We start from the raw sequence: 19,087 nt of genomic DNA on the forward strand, positions 1-19,087 counted from the left end.
GAGGAGAAAAAGGAGAAAAGACAAAGAAGATAAAATAGAAGAAGGAGAGGTGAAAATAGGGAAAGGAGAAAAGTGGGATAGATGAATACAAGAGAGAAAAAGTCTCATACACAGCCTCTTACCGCATTACAGGCAAAGTACGGTCATACGAGTGATTTATAAGGATTTGACTTTAATGTTGGGTAAGAAATAATCTTTGATACACAGCAAGTGATAAAATGTCATTGAACTGCATTACTAAAGCCGCCCCCTGCTGGCCATATATCATAACTACAGCGCATAGGGATTACTGCACAGCCCGCGTTTTACCACCATTAAGATTATTCCACCCTTACAAGCAACACGAGAGCGTCTATCAACTACCGCTACATGAGGTCAGCACCCTGTACCTTTAATCCATCTCAAACCTTTGGTGGAATTGCGTCCAGGAGCCTGTTGAGGTCACAGGGCAAGTTTGGGAGATCAGGGGCGAATTTCGCTAAGTCCAGGGGTCCTTCGACCCGTCTCTGCCGGGACGTGACATCATTTACTGGCGCTCAGACAAAGCCGCGTGTGAGGACAGAGCGGAAAGTTGTTACCGGGCTACCCCCTCAAGTGTGTGTGTAAGTATGTGTGTCAGTAAGTATGTGGCTGTATGTGTGTAAGTATGTTAGTGTGTTATTGTGTGTATGTTAGTGTGTGTATGTGTTAGTATATTTGTGTAAGTATGTCACTGTGTGCTAGTGTGTGTAAGTATGTCACTGTGTGTTAATATCTTGGCGTGTGTACGTATGTGTGAGGAAGTGTTTGGTAACACGCAGCAGTTACCAGCCCCATCCGGCCTCCTTCTAGTCGTCCGTTTCTCCTGCTGTAAAGACTCAAACCTTAATCAGTCGTTGGTCTCTTCTGAGACAGCAGGCAGAAACACAGAACGGCCGGGATATGATGTCATATCCCACTATGTATATCTACTGCCCTATCCAAATACCACCTAACCGTCCTTTCCCATTCTGCCGTCATTACCTCTTCCCACTCCCGTATTCAGAATTTGCCCCGTATACCCTCTCCCTCTCCCCCCTCTAAATGTATTCCAGAGCTCAGCAGTCAGGAGGGGCAACTGTGGACACCAATGTAAATATACCATCATCCTTTCAGCCAGACACCTTCTGAGACGGCGCGGATGTAATGATTATAAACTAGGGAAGTACTGGTTTAATAACTATATTCTGTATGAGGTTGTACTGCGGTCCGGATTATGATGGCGCTGTATAAATAATATAACATGACAAAGCCCTGCACTGCAGCTCTCAGCCTGTAGATGGCAGTGCGGAGCTATGGCTGAGAGACCTTGCATGTCCTTACAGAGAGTGTCAGAAAAAATAGTTTATTGTTAATAACAGCTACAAACACCCAGCTGTGACCTCTGGGGTAATGTCAGTGCTTTATACCCCCTCCCTTATACCACTGACACACAGAATATTCTCAGGGTCACAACTTACCAGCTGCAGCCACATGGAGTAAAAAGACCTGGGTGAGGATATAACACTGGGGGAAATAATAGCATAGAGGACCAGAAGCAGCTGGGAAAGGGTTAACCAGAAGCAGTCTGATTGGCTGGGTTTGGGGAGTCCCAGAAGGCAGCTCAATGACATATAAGCAGCCCCTGGGCTGGCAGAGGCTTAACTGCCTCCCACAGCCAGGACTTAGTGCAGGGAGGCTGGCAGAACAGGGATAGGGCAGCAGGTAACAGACTGGCAGGGGCAGCAAGTAACAGGCTGGCGGGGGCAGTAAGAGGAAAGTACAGGCAGAGCAGGAAGAACGAGACTGGAAGATACTAAGCGACACCGGCAAGACCAGATCTAGTGGCAGAACAGGAAGGCTGGCAGAGGTGGGTAAATGAGACTGACAGGGGCAGAATAGGTGGCATGGTGAAAGGGAGAGGGAGGCATGCTGGGGCAGAACAGAGAGGCTGGCAGAGGTGGGTAATTCAGACTAGCAGGGTGAGAGTGTGGGAGGCAGGGGCAGAACAGGGAGGCTGGTAGATGTGGGTAGGTGAGGCTTGCAGTGTGAGGGAGGTAGGGGCAAAATAGGAGGGTAAGTGAGACTAGTCGTGTGAGACAGTGAGGAAAACAGGGGCAGACCAGTGAGGCTGGCAAAGAAGCACGGTGAGGAAGGGGCAGATTAAAGAGTGGAACCAGAGAAAGCCCTTCCTGGCACTGGGCAGAAGCCTGGATTTTTGCCCCTTGGCTGCACAACCTTCGGCACAGAGGAACCGAGACACCCGTCTGATGTGTCAATGAGTTTCGGGGAGGGAGCTGGTCACTTCCCAGCCATGTCTGAGCTGAAGTCCAGCAATGCCTACCTGTCCCTGAGCCCCAGCTACTCGCAGAGCCTCTACGGAGCTCTCCGTGGTGCGGAAAGTGCCAGGGGCTTCCCGGGGCCGCCAACCATGGACTTTAACCCCAGCTCCAGGAACAAGTCGGCAGACAGCAGCGACGAGCACAGCGGGGATGATGAGGACAGCTTCGACCCAACCAAGACCAGCTCGTCATACGATAACGACCTGAAACTGAATGGAAAAAAGCCCAAGGAGCAGCGCTCCCTGAGACTGAGCATCAATGCCCGGGAGAGGAGGAGGATGCATGACCTAAACGATGCCCTGGATGGCCTCAGGTCCGTCATTCCCTATGCCCACAGCCCATCAGTCAGAAAACTTTCCAAAATAGCCACCCTGCTCCTAGCCAAGAACTACATCCTCATGCAAGCCCAGGCGCTGGAGGAGATGAGAAGGCTGGTGGCATATTTAAACCAAGGGCAGAACCTTAGCAGCTCTCTGACCAGCACCCTGGCACCCTTTGGACAGTCCCCTGTCTACCCCTATCCTGGGGCCACTGTCCCCGGCTCTTCGGATAAATGTTCTGCCTTCCCTGCTGGCACATCCGGCCTCTGCAAGCATTGTACAGACAAACCATGATGGACCTTCTCAGATGCCCACTGAAATTGGAGGACTTGTGAACCTGGACACTCAACCTCCATCATCGTCTCCATCGTCTTCTCCAGCACAAGGTCCAATCTTACTTTTTGTCCGGACCATAATCAGCTAAAATATTTTTCTCAACCAGCTCAAGATGTCCTCTTCTTCAGGAGTAAGGTCCCCGGCATCTCCTCCAGGACAAGTTCCAGGCATCTTCTTCTCAGGACAATCTCTTCTCTGCCTCAGATATCGGTTTCCCCGGTACGGTGTCTTCTTACTGAATAATTGCTTTTTTGTGTTTTTTTTTTTATTGGGATGATGTTTGAACTCCTCGATTTCCTTCTCAGAACTTTTATACATCTCTCTGCGGAGTTTTCCTCCTTCGTAATGGCGAATACCCGAGGAAAAACCTGGGGGAGTCCGGCGCGTTCGGTTATTTATTACACATGGGGCCCTGAATGCAAAATAAAGATGAAAACTCTTTTAAGTTGGATAATGTTCAATTTATTTTTATTTTACAATAGAATCGGTGTGTCTATTCATATGAAAGCGTGTAACATGTTAGCGTGCATGCGTGTGTGTGAGAGTAAAGATTATCGTATCACCATTATTATTATTAAACATATTATTCAAAAACATTAAGTTCAGTAAAAAAAATGTGCATGAATTATATATTTTATATGACGTTGTGTTTTGTTATGACATAAAATTATATTTATTATCATTCCAAAGGTTTAGACGCCATAACAGATGGTCAGCAGAGTCTTGGCTCAAAGAGCTTACACTCACCCACGGTTCTTTTATCATCCACATTTCTTTACTAAAAATTTAATATTTTGTGAATTTTTGCAGACTTTGACGCTATGAATATGTATCAACCGGTTTAAATCTACCAATGCCGTGTATGCAGTTACTAGACGGTGGAAAACGTAGCTATAGGTGTTAATGGTGATTGTAACAGAGGAGCTGACAATCTAATGGTATACTAGGGGATACAATAACACGGATTTATTAATGTAAACTACCCATATCTGTGTCTCGGGAAGGTTAGAATAAAGTGTTACTGGGAGTCCCTGCCCCAAAGAGCTTACACTCTAATAGGAATTCATTTTTAATATTTTGATGTAATATTTCAGATATGGTGCTTTATTAAGACCCTTTGCCAAAGTTGATAATTTAATTTTAATTCTTTATGACGCTCCTGTACATTACTGCAGAATGGGGGGAAATAAGGAAAGTGGTGTAGACGTTATGAACTAAGTGATTTGACAGAAGAGCTTGCAGTCTACTAAAAAAGAAAAGCATATTTCATGTTAAATTAATACTTTTGGTGTGCATGACCGCATATTCCATGTAGAACGTTACATATATGTTTGGTAAAAGCCGCTCCTGCGTTTCGTATGGAAACAGGTTCAATCGCTAAAATTTGGAATTCTATTTTGACTTTTAATTTTAATATCTTGACGGCCGAATCGCATTAGAAATAAATCCAGAGATCGAAAGAAAATTGGCCCCAAAGAGCTTACAATCTAATTTCCTAATGAGTGGGCTTGCAATCCAACGCCTCGAAGGACCCACGTTCTCACCCGTGCCAATGGGCGGCCGTCTACAGGGTGGAGAGAGCCAAGAATTGGCAGCAAAGAACCAAAGCGTCACGTAAGGTGGACCCCCTTAAATCCGGCACCGGCGGTTGAGCCCCTCGAGGATGTGTTTGAGTCGCGTTACGAGACGTGTTCGTTACTGGGCGTCCGTGGTGCTGGTTGTAGAGGGGCCCGGGGCGGCGCATGTCTCCGCGTATCAATCTCAGGCGGTCGATGGGACCAGTTAAGGTGATTAAATAGATTTGCCGAGCTGTCTGCTCTCCCGCGCTAATTGGAACGAGAAGGAATTTGTCCCAAAACAGGACTTGTCTTTAGTATTTAACCGTTTATTGAGACGTTGCCAAGAGAACCAAGCGTTTCCCGGGCCGGATTAACCCTTCTGGCTACCAGAGCTTCGTCCGACACAAACCCCGCTATCCGCCAGAAAACCAAAAGATTCATAATCTCAACCCGGTCAGCAAAAAATATATATATATTGGAAATACCTCCGAATATTTAAGGTCAATTAATGTGAATATCTGAAGATATCGGGTTTCCCAGAATTGTAGCTTTTTGAAAAAATAAAATCTCTCTGCTTCTCCTATCTCCAAAATAAACGCACCAAAAAATGGAATTTCTGCGCCAATAAACATCAGATAATATCTTTTACAAATTGGGTGACTTTGGTTAATGCAGCCAAGTGAATTTTAATAACAGAAAGTGTTAATTAGAGACATGATACAAATGATCCATTAATAAAATAATGCGTTAATATACACTCATTAATAATTCTGCGTTAATTACCCGTCAGACCTTATTATCAGGCGTTAGAATCTCCCCGATAATATTAAAAAGCGGAATAAATGTTAAGAAAGGATAGAGTCTCCGGATTAAAAATGTCGGAGGTTTTATTGCCCCCTCCGTCTGCCACATAATTCTTTGGCTTTTGTGCAAAATGTGATTGGATTTGAAATTTTCAGCTTCGGGGGCTTGGAAGCGGTGGAAGGGGAAAAAAAAAATTCAATGATAAAAAAAGAATGTTGTGTCATCAGCGCAAGTCGTCAAAATCCAGATTTTGACTAAAAACAAATATTAAAATATAGCGTTGGTTTTAAATTTCTTTAAAAATATATTTTTTTCTGATTTTAGAATAAACCTATAGATTTTTTTTTATAATGGAAATGAGGATGATGTTCGTGTTGGAGTTGCTTAAAATATGTTTTATTTTGGGTTTTTTGCAACAAAAAAAATAGCAATTCAAATCAAACAAGATTTTAAAAGATCAGATCTCGCTATCAGAAATATAATATTTAAAAAAGTATATATATTTCTAGATTTTGGAGGAAATGATTTTATTTTCCTGTAAGAGAAATCCTAGGGTGAGCGGGGCAGATTTCTGAGGCTCGGGGGGGGGGGGATGGGGCAAATTCTCAGAGATGAGCGGAGAGTCGGAGTAATAATATCTGAGCCTCGTAGTCGGGGCTTCTTTTATTAAACTTTTATAGTTAGGATTAGGACTTGTAACACAAGTCCTGGCAAATGTTTTTATAGCAGGGGAAAGCGGGCAGACTAGAGGGGCCGAATGGGGCCGACCTGCCCGGAATTTTTTATATTTCTTACCTTGAGATCGGAACCTCTATCGAATAACTAAAAAGCCCAAAAAGTTTTGTACTTGGTCGGATCTTAAGTGATTTCCAAAAAGATTGAAAGATCTTTTGGGTTTTTTCCCCAAAATCTAAATAAAAAGCGGCCAGTAATTTTTTCCCCCCGTACCTCCCGCTTAAAAGTCTCACACTGAGCAAAAAGGAATTCATAAACGACTGAAAATCCTAAAAACCACAAATAACATACAAAATCTGACAGTTGGACACAAATAATATAATTCGCTGATTCTGATCTCAGTCTTTGGATTCTCCAAATTACAACTTTTGTTTTCTTAATAAAATCATTATTTGGAAGAATAACAGATTTACAGACTAGAAATTATTTATTATTAGTATTTTTTATTTATTTAAGGAAATCATATTTATCATTGTTGAACGTAACTTCTGAATGTATCAGAAATATAAGATTGTAACAAAATCTCTGGATTTTCGGGTTTTTTTCAACAAATAATAGTTACTGTAAAGTAGTGAAAGTTAAGCCTTCCTTTCCTCCAATTATTATGGGGATTGGGGGTATTTTTATCAATTAATTAATTTTAAAAGAAAAAATATTCCCGGGAATCCAGACCTAATTGTTATCATCCGCTTCCTCTTTTTTTTTTTTTTTAATCAAAATGTTTTTTTTTCTTCATGTAAAAGTAACATAAAAATGCAGGAGTGAAAATAATAAAAACCAAAAAGGGAGGTTCAGTTTTGGGGTCGATTTCTCGCTTTTTCCTAATATTGTATCATTTTTTGGCAGAATTGTGGTTATTGTGAATATGGAGATGGTGAAAGTCAGTTCAGACTCCCTTTTAGAGGCCAAAGGTTTCATTTTTTTAATAAATATCAGATATATTATATTTTTAGTAAAAAAAAAAAAAAACCCAAAGGGTAAAAATGTAACAAAACCCCAACTAAAATGGAATTCTGGTAATGCCAAAAGTGTAAATATTGCAAAGCCCCGGTTAGGAAGTTCAATTGAACAACCGGCGCTGAGCCAGGCGCTCTCCGGTCTGTGAATTCCCCCCCCCAGGACGGGAATTATATGATTGAAGCGTCTCGCCGGCTGCTAATACCGCGCTTTGGGAAAGTTTTCGGGACGGAAGAGCCAATCGGCTGCGGCTGAGAGGTCGGCGAGCGGCGGCTCAGTAATTACAGATATTGCTGGGAGTTTATGGAATGATTGAGAGGATTTGCACCCGCGGAATCGCCCCGAGGATTAGAAGACACTTTGGATCCGCCACCCAACATTCACCGGGGGATTTAAACTGAACGACACGAGGGGCTTTTCGCTGACTTATGGAACGTGCCCCCCAAAGAACTCGGGGGCAGATAAGAGGCGTTTTTCTACCTGATATAAGACCCTTTCCATGCTACGTGTTAATACCCTACAAATAATCCATTGTATTCCGCGGCTTCTCCTCTAATCATCCTTAATACCTTAGAAACCCAGAACCTGCCTGCAGATCGGCCGCTGTCGGCCCGTCTAGTCTGCAACGACTCAAACCTTAATCAGTCGTTGGTCTCGTCTTAGATTCAGGAGCCATATGCCTATCCATGTTTAATACCCTCGCTGTATTACCCTCTACCACTTCGGCTGGGAGGCTGCTCCATTTATCCACCACCCTTACAATAAAGTAAAAATTCAATCTATTCCATATCAGCCTCTGCTTTCAGATTGGGGTTCTAATGTTTCTATTCTGTCTCTCTGTCTCTTTTCTCGCCTGTCTCTCTCTTTCTCTCATCCCCACTTCTTCTCCCCCCAAGCCGCACCAAACATCTCATCTGCTTTTTCCGTGGGGTAGACCCACACCGGCCTTTATTTTGGGGATGGAAGGCTTTGTTATTTACCCAAAAAAGCCTACATTAGCAATGTGACGACTCCAATTCCTATCATCCGTGCCGAATAGTAGTTTGTTGCTCCAAGCCGGGTCCCGACAGACTCCGGTTCGAGCTCCTGCTGGGAACGACCTCCCTAATCATTACGATCCATAAATTTCCCGGCCCTAATACTTCGTTATGCAGATAATCCTTTTTGTTCAACTATTTTTCTAACCATGTTGGTTTCTGCAACCCAATCGTTTTTCCTCCCCGGGTTTAAATCTGCCGTCCATCTCGCTGCTGTTACTGTGTGTTCCTGCAGGTCTCACGAGTCCCCGTCAACCTGTTTCATTCGACCCGAAGGGATATCGCTAGACTGCGTGTCTGTCCTCCTTAATCTCCCGGCCGTAACGCGTCCCGGCGCTCGCCCCGTGCCGTGGATTTTATTATAAGGCACCTTGCGGCCCCTGCCCTGCGGCCAGCCGGCTCCTCTCAGACAGCGAGTTCGCGCATGATACAGCGAGCGGCCCCGAGTCATCGAGACGCGGCAAAGTCAGCGAGACATCCCAGCTGCGACAGAACAAAGAGCGCATCCTCAGAGCCGCGAGAAAACCCACTGTCTGCCGGAGGAATTCCTCCCCGAAAATTCATCTCAATTCAAACAAATTCCGTCGCCAAATTCTTAGTTTTCAGCAATCAACAGAAATCACTGAATTCATGATTTTCAGCCCAAATTGAGCTCAGAATTCCAGCCCCTGAATGGTTAAAAAATGCATCCTTTAAATTATGATTTTAACCCCCAATAATATGACTATTATTTGTGTTTTTATAAAGTGTTGACACACGGGGTGGGGCACAACTTCCTCTTTGGGAATACGTCCTTTCTAAGATCTCAGTCATGCCCAAGGTCCAAGACCTTCAAGAAGTCCTGAAATATTACTTGGCAAAGAAAAGTTGTCTCTTTGCCTTCTGTTCAGTAACCTCTACCCAGCAGAAGTGGTAGAGGGTAATACAGTGAGGGTATTAAACATGCATGGAATAGACATCTGGCTCCTGAATCTAAGACGAGACCAACGACTGATTAAGGTTCGAGTCTTTACAGCAGGAGAAACGGGCGACTAGACGGGGGCCGGATGGGGCCCCATGAGTTTCCATGAGTTCTGCGCTGATCCGTGGCAGTGTTTCTGAAGGTCATACTCATTACTCATTGATGTTGCCAGGTCCATCAGAATCCTTTATGTTTTGCTGCTGAATTTCTTCCTCCCCAGTAAGGTTTCTCCTGCCCCCATCGTGTTGGATCTGATGAGCTTTTTGCTAATTAAAGATGTTGGAACACGAGAGCGGCCGAGGATCGCTGGCTCTTAATGAGGATGTTGTAGGGTGATTTAGGTCTAATTTTCTGCTTAATAAGACGGGTATAAAAAGCCGTCTCGTTGGCGCGGGGGTCCTGAGCGCTCGTTCATTAGGGGTGACAAGTCCCCCCCCTCCCCCGGCTCCCCGCGCAGCCAAATCTGCCGCTTAATTAATATTTTGTTGGGCAGCTCCGGTGACGGATGGCGGGTGAATGATGAAGGTATTTCAAGGACATTAAGTTCGTTAAAAGCGGCTTCATTAGTAACAGTGAGGATTCCGCGGAGACGAGGGGCCGGAATGTTGGCGATCGTATCGTCATTTCCGGATATTCTGGGGGACCTTAAGCGGAAAAGACTTCGGGGGTCCCATGTGGCGCCAACAGTGTAACTAAATGTCAGCTAAGGGACCCAAAATAGGTGTTTATAACATTAAAGTGATAAAAGTTATGACCTCATCTCTTCCTGAGCCCCGTAGAAAAATGTGTCACACGCTTATGGGGGGGGTACGGCAGGCTTTCATCATAAAATGCGTCGTGCAGAAGAATCACCCGCCGGAGACGCCCCGGTTACAGCGGAACGATCTGATTCTTGTATCTTCGACGCCAGGAGATGTCAGGAGTCTCGGGGTCTCGTCTGTCTGTGTCTCATTTTAATGAGGGTCGGTTCATTCAGGGCCGGCCTTAGGGGTGTGCGACCGCACAGGGCGCCATGGCAACAGGGGACTTAAATTAAAACATTGGGGTTTTTTTGTTTGGTTTTTTTTTTTTTTACTTTATTTAACATCCTCCATGTTAAATAAAGTTTTTTTTTTACTTCATTTAACACAGAGGATGTTAAATAAAGTTAAAACAAAAAACAAAACGGTGTTTTAATTTAAGTCCTGGGCAGGGGCGCCGAGCGGTCGCTTGTGAAGTTTTCAGCAACCGCTCGGCACCCGCCCCCTTTCCGTGACTCCGTTGCGGTGCCGACGTTTCATGCTGAGCTCCGCGGCAGAGCGGGAAGACGGACACCTCCCGCTCCCACGGCAGGTAAGTAAGGATAATGAGAAGGGGCAGAGGGGGTAGATAGTGAGAAGGGGCAGAGGGGGGAAGGCAGTGAGGAGGGGCAGAGGTGGTTGATAGTGAGAAGGGGCAGAGGGGGAGATTTTTTTCCTTTTTATTTTTTTGGGATGCGGGGCGCCAGAGGAGTAGTCCGCACAGGGCGCCAGAACACTTAAGGCCGGCTCTGGGTTCACTTCCAAATAATAGGTGAGGTCTGTTCAAAAGAGTGCATTCCCCGAATCCCTCTCCCCCTCTGTCCTCACCGGTACTTTTTTCTCTTCCCCTGATGCTCTGATACCCCCTTCCTCACTAATGCCCCCTGATGCCCCTCTTTCTTCCCCTGATGCCCCTCCCCCGATAACCCTCTCCCCCCCTGATGTCCCTCTCTCCTCCCCTGACGCTACTCTTACCCCCCGATGCCCCTCTCTCCTCCCCTTATGCCCCTCTTTTCTAGGAGGTCAGCATGTTTGCTGGGTATGAGGGAATCGCAGGGTTCTACAGCCCTAAAAGCCCCGATAATGTGCATAGAAACAGCAGGGAACGGCTTTATAAATTAAACGGGGTAAATAAACTCCATTATTCTACTTCTAAATGCCCTGCCCAGTTACATGAATAGTCCCACCCCAACCACACCTGTAACCCCACCCCCTAAAACAAAAGTGCCCCTCATTTTAAAGTCCATGAGGTAAAGTGCTGCATGTGACGTGATTGTGATTTATAATAAATATATCGGTGCGTTTATAGGGCAGATCATCTCCGGGGCATTTTTTACGGGTCATTTACAATCTTTACCCTCTTAATGGCAATCCCCGGGTCTGCTGGCAGGGAGGCGGGTGAGGGGCATTAAGCATAGACTGTGATTAATTTTTATAATATAATGACCCTGGATAAATCTTTACAATTTTCATTAAGTTGAGATTTAATAGCAGCCCCCCTCCCCCCTCTCCCCCTATACCCCCCTGAAAAAACAACCTTATTCCAAATCACTCCGTGGATTTCGATCGTAAGCACGTGGACGAGGGCGCGGCCGCGAGGTGAATTCCAAATATTAATTCCGCGATCCAGATGGCGGACGGCATCTGCTCTCATTATGAATATTGCTGTAAATCCGCCGCGGCTTTTTCCATTAAACATATTAAAATAGAGAAGAAACGGACCGCGGGGTGGGGGAGGTCAGAGGTCGTGGACGTGAAACCCCCGACTGATCGCAGCCCCAGGGGGGCAGATTTTTTTGGGGGCTTCATACCATGCTTTTTTATACCATGAAAAGCACCAACATATGATGTAGCGTCGTACGAGACTGACCATTAGAATCGTATAAATTGCAACAAACGTAGCCGAGTTTTGCCTTTTTTGGTAAATTTAGTTTTACATTCTATGCCCTCCTCGTTTGAAACTAATATTATTACCAAGAGAGTTTAACCATTTCACTCCCATCAGCGGTAATAATACCATCTTATGGAATGCGAGGTTTTTACAAAGTATCGACTGCTTTAGGATTTTATTTTTAAAAGATTTCTTTGTTAAATGTTCAGAATAATTAAGGAAACAATAATCTATTTGATGAATAGATCCCTCGGCGCTCGGTTTAATATTATATATTATTATATATTATATAGGGGGTCGCTGCGCAGACGTAGCCGCTATACGTACTATAAGGAGTTATTTCCTGGGTATTATTAATTGTTTTATATAGCGCCACCAAATTCCGTAGCGCTGTACAATGTGTATAGAACACATTAAATCGCCCGCTGGCTTTCTGTTGCACTTTTCATTGTATTCTCCAAGCGCAGCACGGGAAGGGTTAATCTTGTGCTTTGTTTTAGGGGAACAGATGGAGGATCCCTTTAAAAGCTCAACGTATGCAAATCTCCATACAGAAGTGCGCGGGATGTATTTAATAAGGAACCTGCGCCTCGGGCCATCCTTTAAATCCGCTCTCACCCAGGCGCTGGGCTTTTTATCAGTGCGATGCCTTGAGCGCACAGTCGGGGTGGACAGCTGGGGGTCACCAAATACCCCCCAGCCTCAGATACAAAGCCAGGGGAGCAGGGGCAGCTCAGGGGGAGGGGCAAGTGTAAAGAGGTACATTTCTGGCATTTTTGTTTTATCCACGTTAAACACCAACTACTCTCAGCCATCCACGTCTAAAGGTTACCATTATTATTTATTATTATTTTTCTGGCATAGGAGGGCTGTCCACATCCACATCGACGGGGCTTATTCGCTAACTGGGGAGTTTGCAGGAGAACCAAACATTTCCTCGCCATGTATTAACTACGCATTATGAAGTTAAATCAGTCAGCTGCCCCTGTATAATGTATAGATAAATCAGCGAGCCGGCCCCTGTATAATGTATAGATAAATCAGAGACCTGGCCCCTGTATAATTTATAGATAAATCTGTGACCGGCCCCCGTATAATGTATAGATAAATCAGTGACCGGCCCCTGTATAATCTATAGATAAATCAGTGACCCGGCCCCTGTATAATGTGTAGATGAATCAGCGAGCCGGCCCCTGTATAATGTATAGATAAATCAGAGAGCTGGCCCCTGTATAAAGTACAGTTAAATCAATCAGCTGGCCCTGTATAATGTATAGTTGAATCAGTGAGCCGGCCCTGTATAATGTATAGTTAAATCAGTGAGCCGCCCCACTGTATAATGTATAGATAAATCAGTGAGATGCCCCCTGTATAATGTATAGATAAATCAGCGAGTTGGCCCCTGTATAATGTATGGATAAATCAGTGAGATTCCCCCTGTATAATGTATAGATAAATCAGTGACCGGCCCCCTGTATAATGTATAGATAAATCAGCGAGTTGGCCCCTGTATAATGTATAGTTAAATCAGTGAGCCGGCCCCTGTATAATGTATAGATAAATCAGTGACCGGCCCCTGTATAATGTATAGTTAAATCAGTGAAATGTCCCCCTGAAGTCTTCCCCCATAATGTATACATTATACAGGGACGGTTCAGCACTTCCTGTCAGAGAAGCTCCCCTGGGGCCGGCATGGAGCCAGCGTGGATGATCCCCCCCCCCCCCCGGTTTATTGAAAGTTTTGCTCATGTTTGAATCTTTCAAAAACTAAGTTTAACGAATTTTGTTTTTCTTTTCATTGTTTTGTTTGCTGCTTAAAAATTCTCTGTTTGGGAGAAGTTGTTGAATTTTTAGCGCGTTCTTCAGTTATTTTGTTTTGTTTTAAAGGCCGCAGTGATTGAAAATGATCCAAAACTCCTGATTAAAGATTTAAAACCCAAAACGTGAAGTCGGGGCCCCAATCATGGCACATTTCTTTTTAAGTTCATGTTCAGAGGACGCGCTCTCGGCGAGTTACAGAAACGCTGAGGGTTTGGTGTTTGATAAACGTCCCCGGGCCAAATTTCTGACAAGGAACAATCTCGAGGAGAGAGAGGATTCACTGAATACAGAACAGACGATATCTGATCCGCTGCCTGACGAGTCCTCGGAACCGGCCAATCACTTTCTAACCGCGACGGGTCATTATCAGACCGCTACGTTCATAGAAATCCTGTCTTTGGGGCTTTTAAAGTTTTAAATGCTTGGGAGTCAGAGCTGTCAATCACTGCCCTCCCCTCCAAGACCACTCGTGTTTAATGAGAACAGGTTCAGAGAACAGAGCTGTCCAACGTTACACCTCAAAACGAGAAAGAGGGAGAGAATGAAGAAATAGAGAAGAGGAGGGGAATGAGGGAGAAAAGAGGAAAGAGAAAAGAGATAAAAAAGAGAGAATGGAGAACACAAGAATAGAAGAGAGAAAGAGAGAGAGAGAGAAAGAGAGAAGGGAGAAAAGAAGAGAGAGAGAGAGAGAGAGAGAGAGAGAGAGAGAGAGAGAGAGAGAGAGAAAGGAGGAGGGGAGAAAAAGAGAGGAGAGACAAGAGAGAGAAGGGGGAAAGAGGGAAATAATTAAGAAACAGAGAAGAGGAGTGAGAAAGAGCGAGAGAAGGGAAGAGAGAAGGGATAAAAAAGAAAGAATGGAGAACACGAGAAAGGATTGAAGAGAGAGAGAGATGGGGTAACAAAAGAGAGGCGAGAGAGAGAAAAAGAAGGGAGACAAGAAAGAGAAGGGAGAAAAATTGAAGAAACAGAGAAGAGGGGGAGAGAGAAAGAGGGAGAGAAGGGAAGAGAAAAGGATACGTAAGAGAGAATGGAGAACATGAGAAAGCATAGAAGAGAGAAGAATGAACAGGAGAGAGAGAGGGAGAGAAGGGAAGAAAGAAGGATACGAAAGAGAGAATGGAGAACATGAGAAAGGATAGAAGAGAGAAGAATGAACAGGAAAGAGAGAGAGAGAGAAGGGAGGAAAAAGAGAGAAAGAGGACAGAAGGCAGCAGGGGGGCATTGGGGAAGCAAAGTTTGGAGAGGCAGAGAAGAGAGGTATATTCAACTTAACCCTAATTGTGCCAGTGGGTTCAATAACGCCCTCAGGCACTCATAGAGTTAAAGTCAGTCTCCCAGTAAGAACGATAATATTCCCTGTAACTTCAGACGCAGGGCGACGAGATCCAAGTTATTTTTTATTTAAACCTAATTTGGGTCGCTCTCTCCGAGGAGCTTCTAATCAGCTCCAAACGCCCGAGGCGGAATCCTGATTGACAGGGCAACTTTACGGCTTCTGAAAAGCAAATTGGCTATTGACAGAACGCCGTACAAAAGAAAAATGCTAAACGCGTATTATTTAGGAGCTATTAGGGAAAGCGCTGGGAGCATCTGTTATACACGTGTGCCAAAGCACCTGTCATCGCGCTCCCCATCACACAACAAAGTCTTCCCTCTGTAGTTGGCTCCCTCCCCCTTCTCGCTCTTTTTAAGTGTTTTGCTTTGTTAAAAAGTTCATAAAAACTGAATGTCATCTTAAAACCAACTTTCGAGATCACGGCAGAACCCCCCCACCACACACACCGCCTCCGCCACCCTGCCGGGCTTTTATCTAGTTTTTAAGTGCTTTGTTTTCTATTAAGAAATGCAGCCCAACATCTTCCAGCAATATATGGGTTAAATCACATTCCCTGCAAATAAAATCACTAGTTTGCCCTTTAAGGTGATATATATATATATATATATATATATATATATATATATATATATATATATATATATATATAGTGGCCAATAGCCTTTCAAATTAAAGAAAATAAACATTTTGGGGTCCTTGTCTTCAGAATACATAAGAAACGTATAAAAAATATAAAGAGAACTTTAAGCGCTATATTACTGGTTTCCCATTAAATTGGATGTTTCTTATTAAAGGCAATAATTTTGCAATAATATTTGTAAATCACAAGTTTACGATTTTTGGGGAAATTGAGACTGCATTTTACTTAATCGTGAAAATTGTTTAGGAATAAAAAGATGATAAAAAAGAAAGAAAATCACTTTATCACTCCCATCACTCCTGTGTTCCAATTGCCCTTTATCACTCCCATCACTACTGTGTTCCAATGGCCCTTTATCACTCCCATCACTCCTGCGTTCCAATGGCCCTTTATCACTCTCATCATTCCTGTGTTCCAATGGCCCTTTATCACTCCCATCCCTTCTGTGTTCCAATGGCCCTTTATCACTCCCATCACTCCTGTGTTCCAATGGCCCTTTATCACTCCCATCACTCCTGTGTTCCAATGGCACGTTGTGTTCAACGATCCAAGTTTAAAAGGCTAATTGATGGTTAGAAAACCCTTTTGCAAATTATGTTACAGCCAGAAATGTCCTTGTTTCCCATGAAAACCGCGCAGTGACCCCAAACTTGTGGATAGTGGGGTGTATATATATATATATATATATATATACAGTATATTTTAAAGAAGGTTGTTATGGAGCTTCCTTCTTCTTCACAGAACATGTCTATGGTTTGGCCTAAAAATTATTAATTTGCATGGTGTAAATATTCTGTCCACTAATGTGCATATCGGGCGATGTGTGGATGAGAGCGTGTAAAATATTGTAAGAATAACGTAAACCTATAAATTAAAGAATGAATAAGAGGAGCTCTACTAGACAGAGGATCCAGCAGGTGGCAAATCTGGAGATAGGAAGTAGCGGAATATATTGTTGCCCTCCTGGTGGGATAAACATTGGAGGGATTTAAGGACCAGCCGACTACGCGGAAAAAGAGCAAAAAAGGATTTAGCGCGACTTCTCCGGCAGATGCGGAACTTGATGAAGATCCATCTTGGGGCAAAATATTTAATGGATAATAGATGTTTTTCTAAAGAACATGGCAGAAGTCCGAGGTCCGCGTGGAGGATACTTTGTTTCCGTTTCGTGCTTTCAAGCGTTACAACAAGCGGTGACACTTAAACTTTCTTGGTAATAAGATTAGTTATAAATTGAACAAAGGTTAGTCATTTACCAGAATATTAGAAGCATCACAGAATGACTTAAAGCAGAAAAAGTTAATTTTTGACAACATGGTGGATGAAGAAGGCAGAATGAATTCCTTGGGTTCTTGTAACAAGGCTTCAGTATCCCGTTAACCTTAACAGACAGTGCGGCGTGTCTTACCGCGGACATAGAACACTTCTCGTGACTCTTCTGTCCTTCTATCTGATGGATCAGTTCCTCTGGATGCTGCTCCTCCGAAGCCCCCACTTCCAGGGACCCCTGTGGGGGCAGAACAATGGCAGACACGTCCCTTTAAAATGTTAATGTGTTTTGATCAAAATAAAGAGAAATCTCACCTGGGTATTTGTCATTCTGTGTCTTTAGATCTCAGTGGAATAATTGTAAGACGGATCAATTTGTCAGAGAGAGGGTTGAAATACGTAACCTTGCAACAAGCTCGGGTGGTGACACCTAAAAGCTGCATTAGTGCCCCCAAAAAGTACAATATATAGAAAGCGTTAACAGTAAAAGAGAAAAGTATCATGTCCTTTCATGATCAAAAATAATTTGTGTCGTTTAACAAATTTCATCCCCTCCTTCCCCGATCCATGGAATTTTATGGTGAACATGGATCGCCTGCCATACGTGGACATTGGGGTGTCATTTGATCAGAAGAGGAGGCTTCTGATTCTATGTCCCATCCAGAGCCGGCCCAAGACAAAATGACGCCTGGGCGAAGTTTAAAATGCCCCCCCCATTATCTACCTTTCCTCTCCCTGCCGCCCCCCATTATCTACCCTTCCTCTCCCTGCCGCCCCCCCCATTATCTACCCCCCCCGTACTTACCTTTCAGCAGTCCTGCGGTGAGTCTCCCTGCTCGGTCTGGGTGCCGGCTTGTAATGCTGAGCGCCGGAAATGACGTCAGCTTCCGGCGCTCAACATTACAAGCCGGCACCGAGACCGAGCTAGAGGGCTCGCAGAGGAGAGAGGGAGGGGCGCCGAGCGGGTACTGACAACTTGGTAAGATAAAACCACTCTGCGCCCTCTCTCTCTTCTCGGCTTTAAAAAAAGTGCCGCCCCTTCAAAAGTGCCGCCTGGAGGGGTTGCCCCACTCGGCTCCATTGTCGGGACGGCCCTGGTCCCATCTTCACCTGATCCACGGGCATCGCTTTCACTATATGGGGCATGTAGGACACAAGACGGAGAAGAGGAAGACAAAAGAAGAGGAAGCCAACATTGTAGCCTTTGTGCAGAGTTCCTAGTGTCAACCTGTATCGTAATTACAGTTTGTTTGGAAATTATAGAGGGGAAAATGTTGAATTTATGGAAATGTAAAGCTCAAATGGACTCTTTTCTTCAGTATCCAAACCCAAGGTGCTAACAGCATCCCTTAAATCTGTTGGTGCGACCTTCTAGCTTCCACGAGCATTGTCTTTGAAAAAGCCACGGGCCAATCTTGGCTAATAATTAAAATGCATATTTTTTTTTAATTAAAGACCCTATAACACATGAAGGACATTCATTGAAATACGACGTGTGACATAGTCATTACCCCGCTGTTAATTACTAATTAATGAAGCTATTTCAATTAATAGCTTTCCCGCTGTCATTCTGGGGTCTGACAGGCCTCCTCGCTGTGAATCAGAATGAAATCACAGCACATCAGGATCTCTGGAATGCCACCAAACGGAGTCACATTGAATATTCATGCTCAGAGTACTCGGTTCTCTTCAATTAAACATAATAACGACACCGTCATCGTCAAACGCGCAAATCAAACCGGTGGCAGGACGCGGCCTTTTGTAAATCATCTTAATTTCAAGGAGAACCGAGTATGTGTCGGAACGCATTTGTTTCACAAACTTTGACAGGTGAGGCAGAGCATGGATTGCAAGCTCTTCCTCCAAGACGTTTCAACGTCCAGACCTGTTATTTCCAGTGGATTTTATGGCACAAGATTTTATTTCTGCATAAAGGGTTAGGATTTGTGTCATTTAATCTGGACAAACCTCTACTGGATTTTTGTAGCTCTTTGTCAGCTATTTGTAACGGGCCATCTAAAAAGAATTTCAAGCTCAGCTTTGTTATACACTCATATTTGGGGAGAACAGGATTTTATCAGTAATTTTTGGGTTAATTGGTACCCTTGAGGGGCTGACGTGGACAGCTGGAATTGTACAGGCAGAAGACAATGGCCTCTTTAACCAAGTAGGAAATATAGTGTAGTTCTGTTTCTAGAAGGTCAAAGGGTGAAAAGTGACAATTTCTTTACCAGAATATTGGTGGCTTTAAATTTAATTTAATTTTTGAACCTTTCTAAACTCTAGATCCAATGTTACCTTAA

The 19,087-nt window shown here is 44.1% G+C and overlaps 1 protein-coding gene across 1 annotated transcript; it reads left to right on the forward strand.

Annotated features, from left to right (window-relative positions):
- The first annotated feature begins 2,220 nt into the window (after positions 1-2,220).
- On the forward strand, positions 2,221-3,134 carry BHLHE23 (basic helix-loop-helix family member e23). The gene has a single exon (XM_053453832.1). The coding sequence runs from the start codon at positions 2,276-2,278 to the stop codon at positions 2,951-2,953; it is 678 nt and encodes a 225-aa protein (XP_053309807.1). The 5' UTR covers positions 2,221-2,275; the 3' UTR covers positions 2,954-3,134.
- The last annotated feature ends 15,953 nt before the right edge of the window (positions 3,135-19,087 follow it).

The sequence above is a fragment of the Spea bombifrons genome, chromosome 13 (genome assembly GCF_027358695.1).
Source record: "Spea bombifrons isolate aSpeBom1 chromosome 13, aSpeBom1.2.pri, whole genome shotgun sequence".
Lineage (NCBI taxonomy): Eukaryota > Metazoa > Chordata > Amphibia > Anura > Pelobatidae > Spea > Spea bombifrons.

Excerpts from the sequence above, each read along its gene's own strand:
- BHLHE23 (XM_053453832.1), top strand. The coding sequence starts at position 2,276 with ATGAGTTTCGGGGAGGGAGCTGGTCACTTCCCAGCCATGTCTGAGCTG.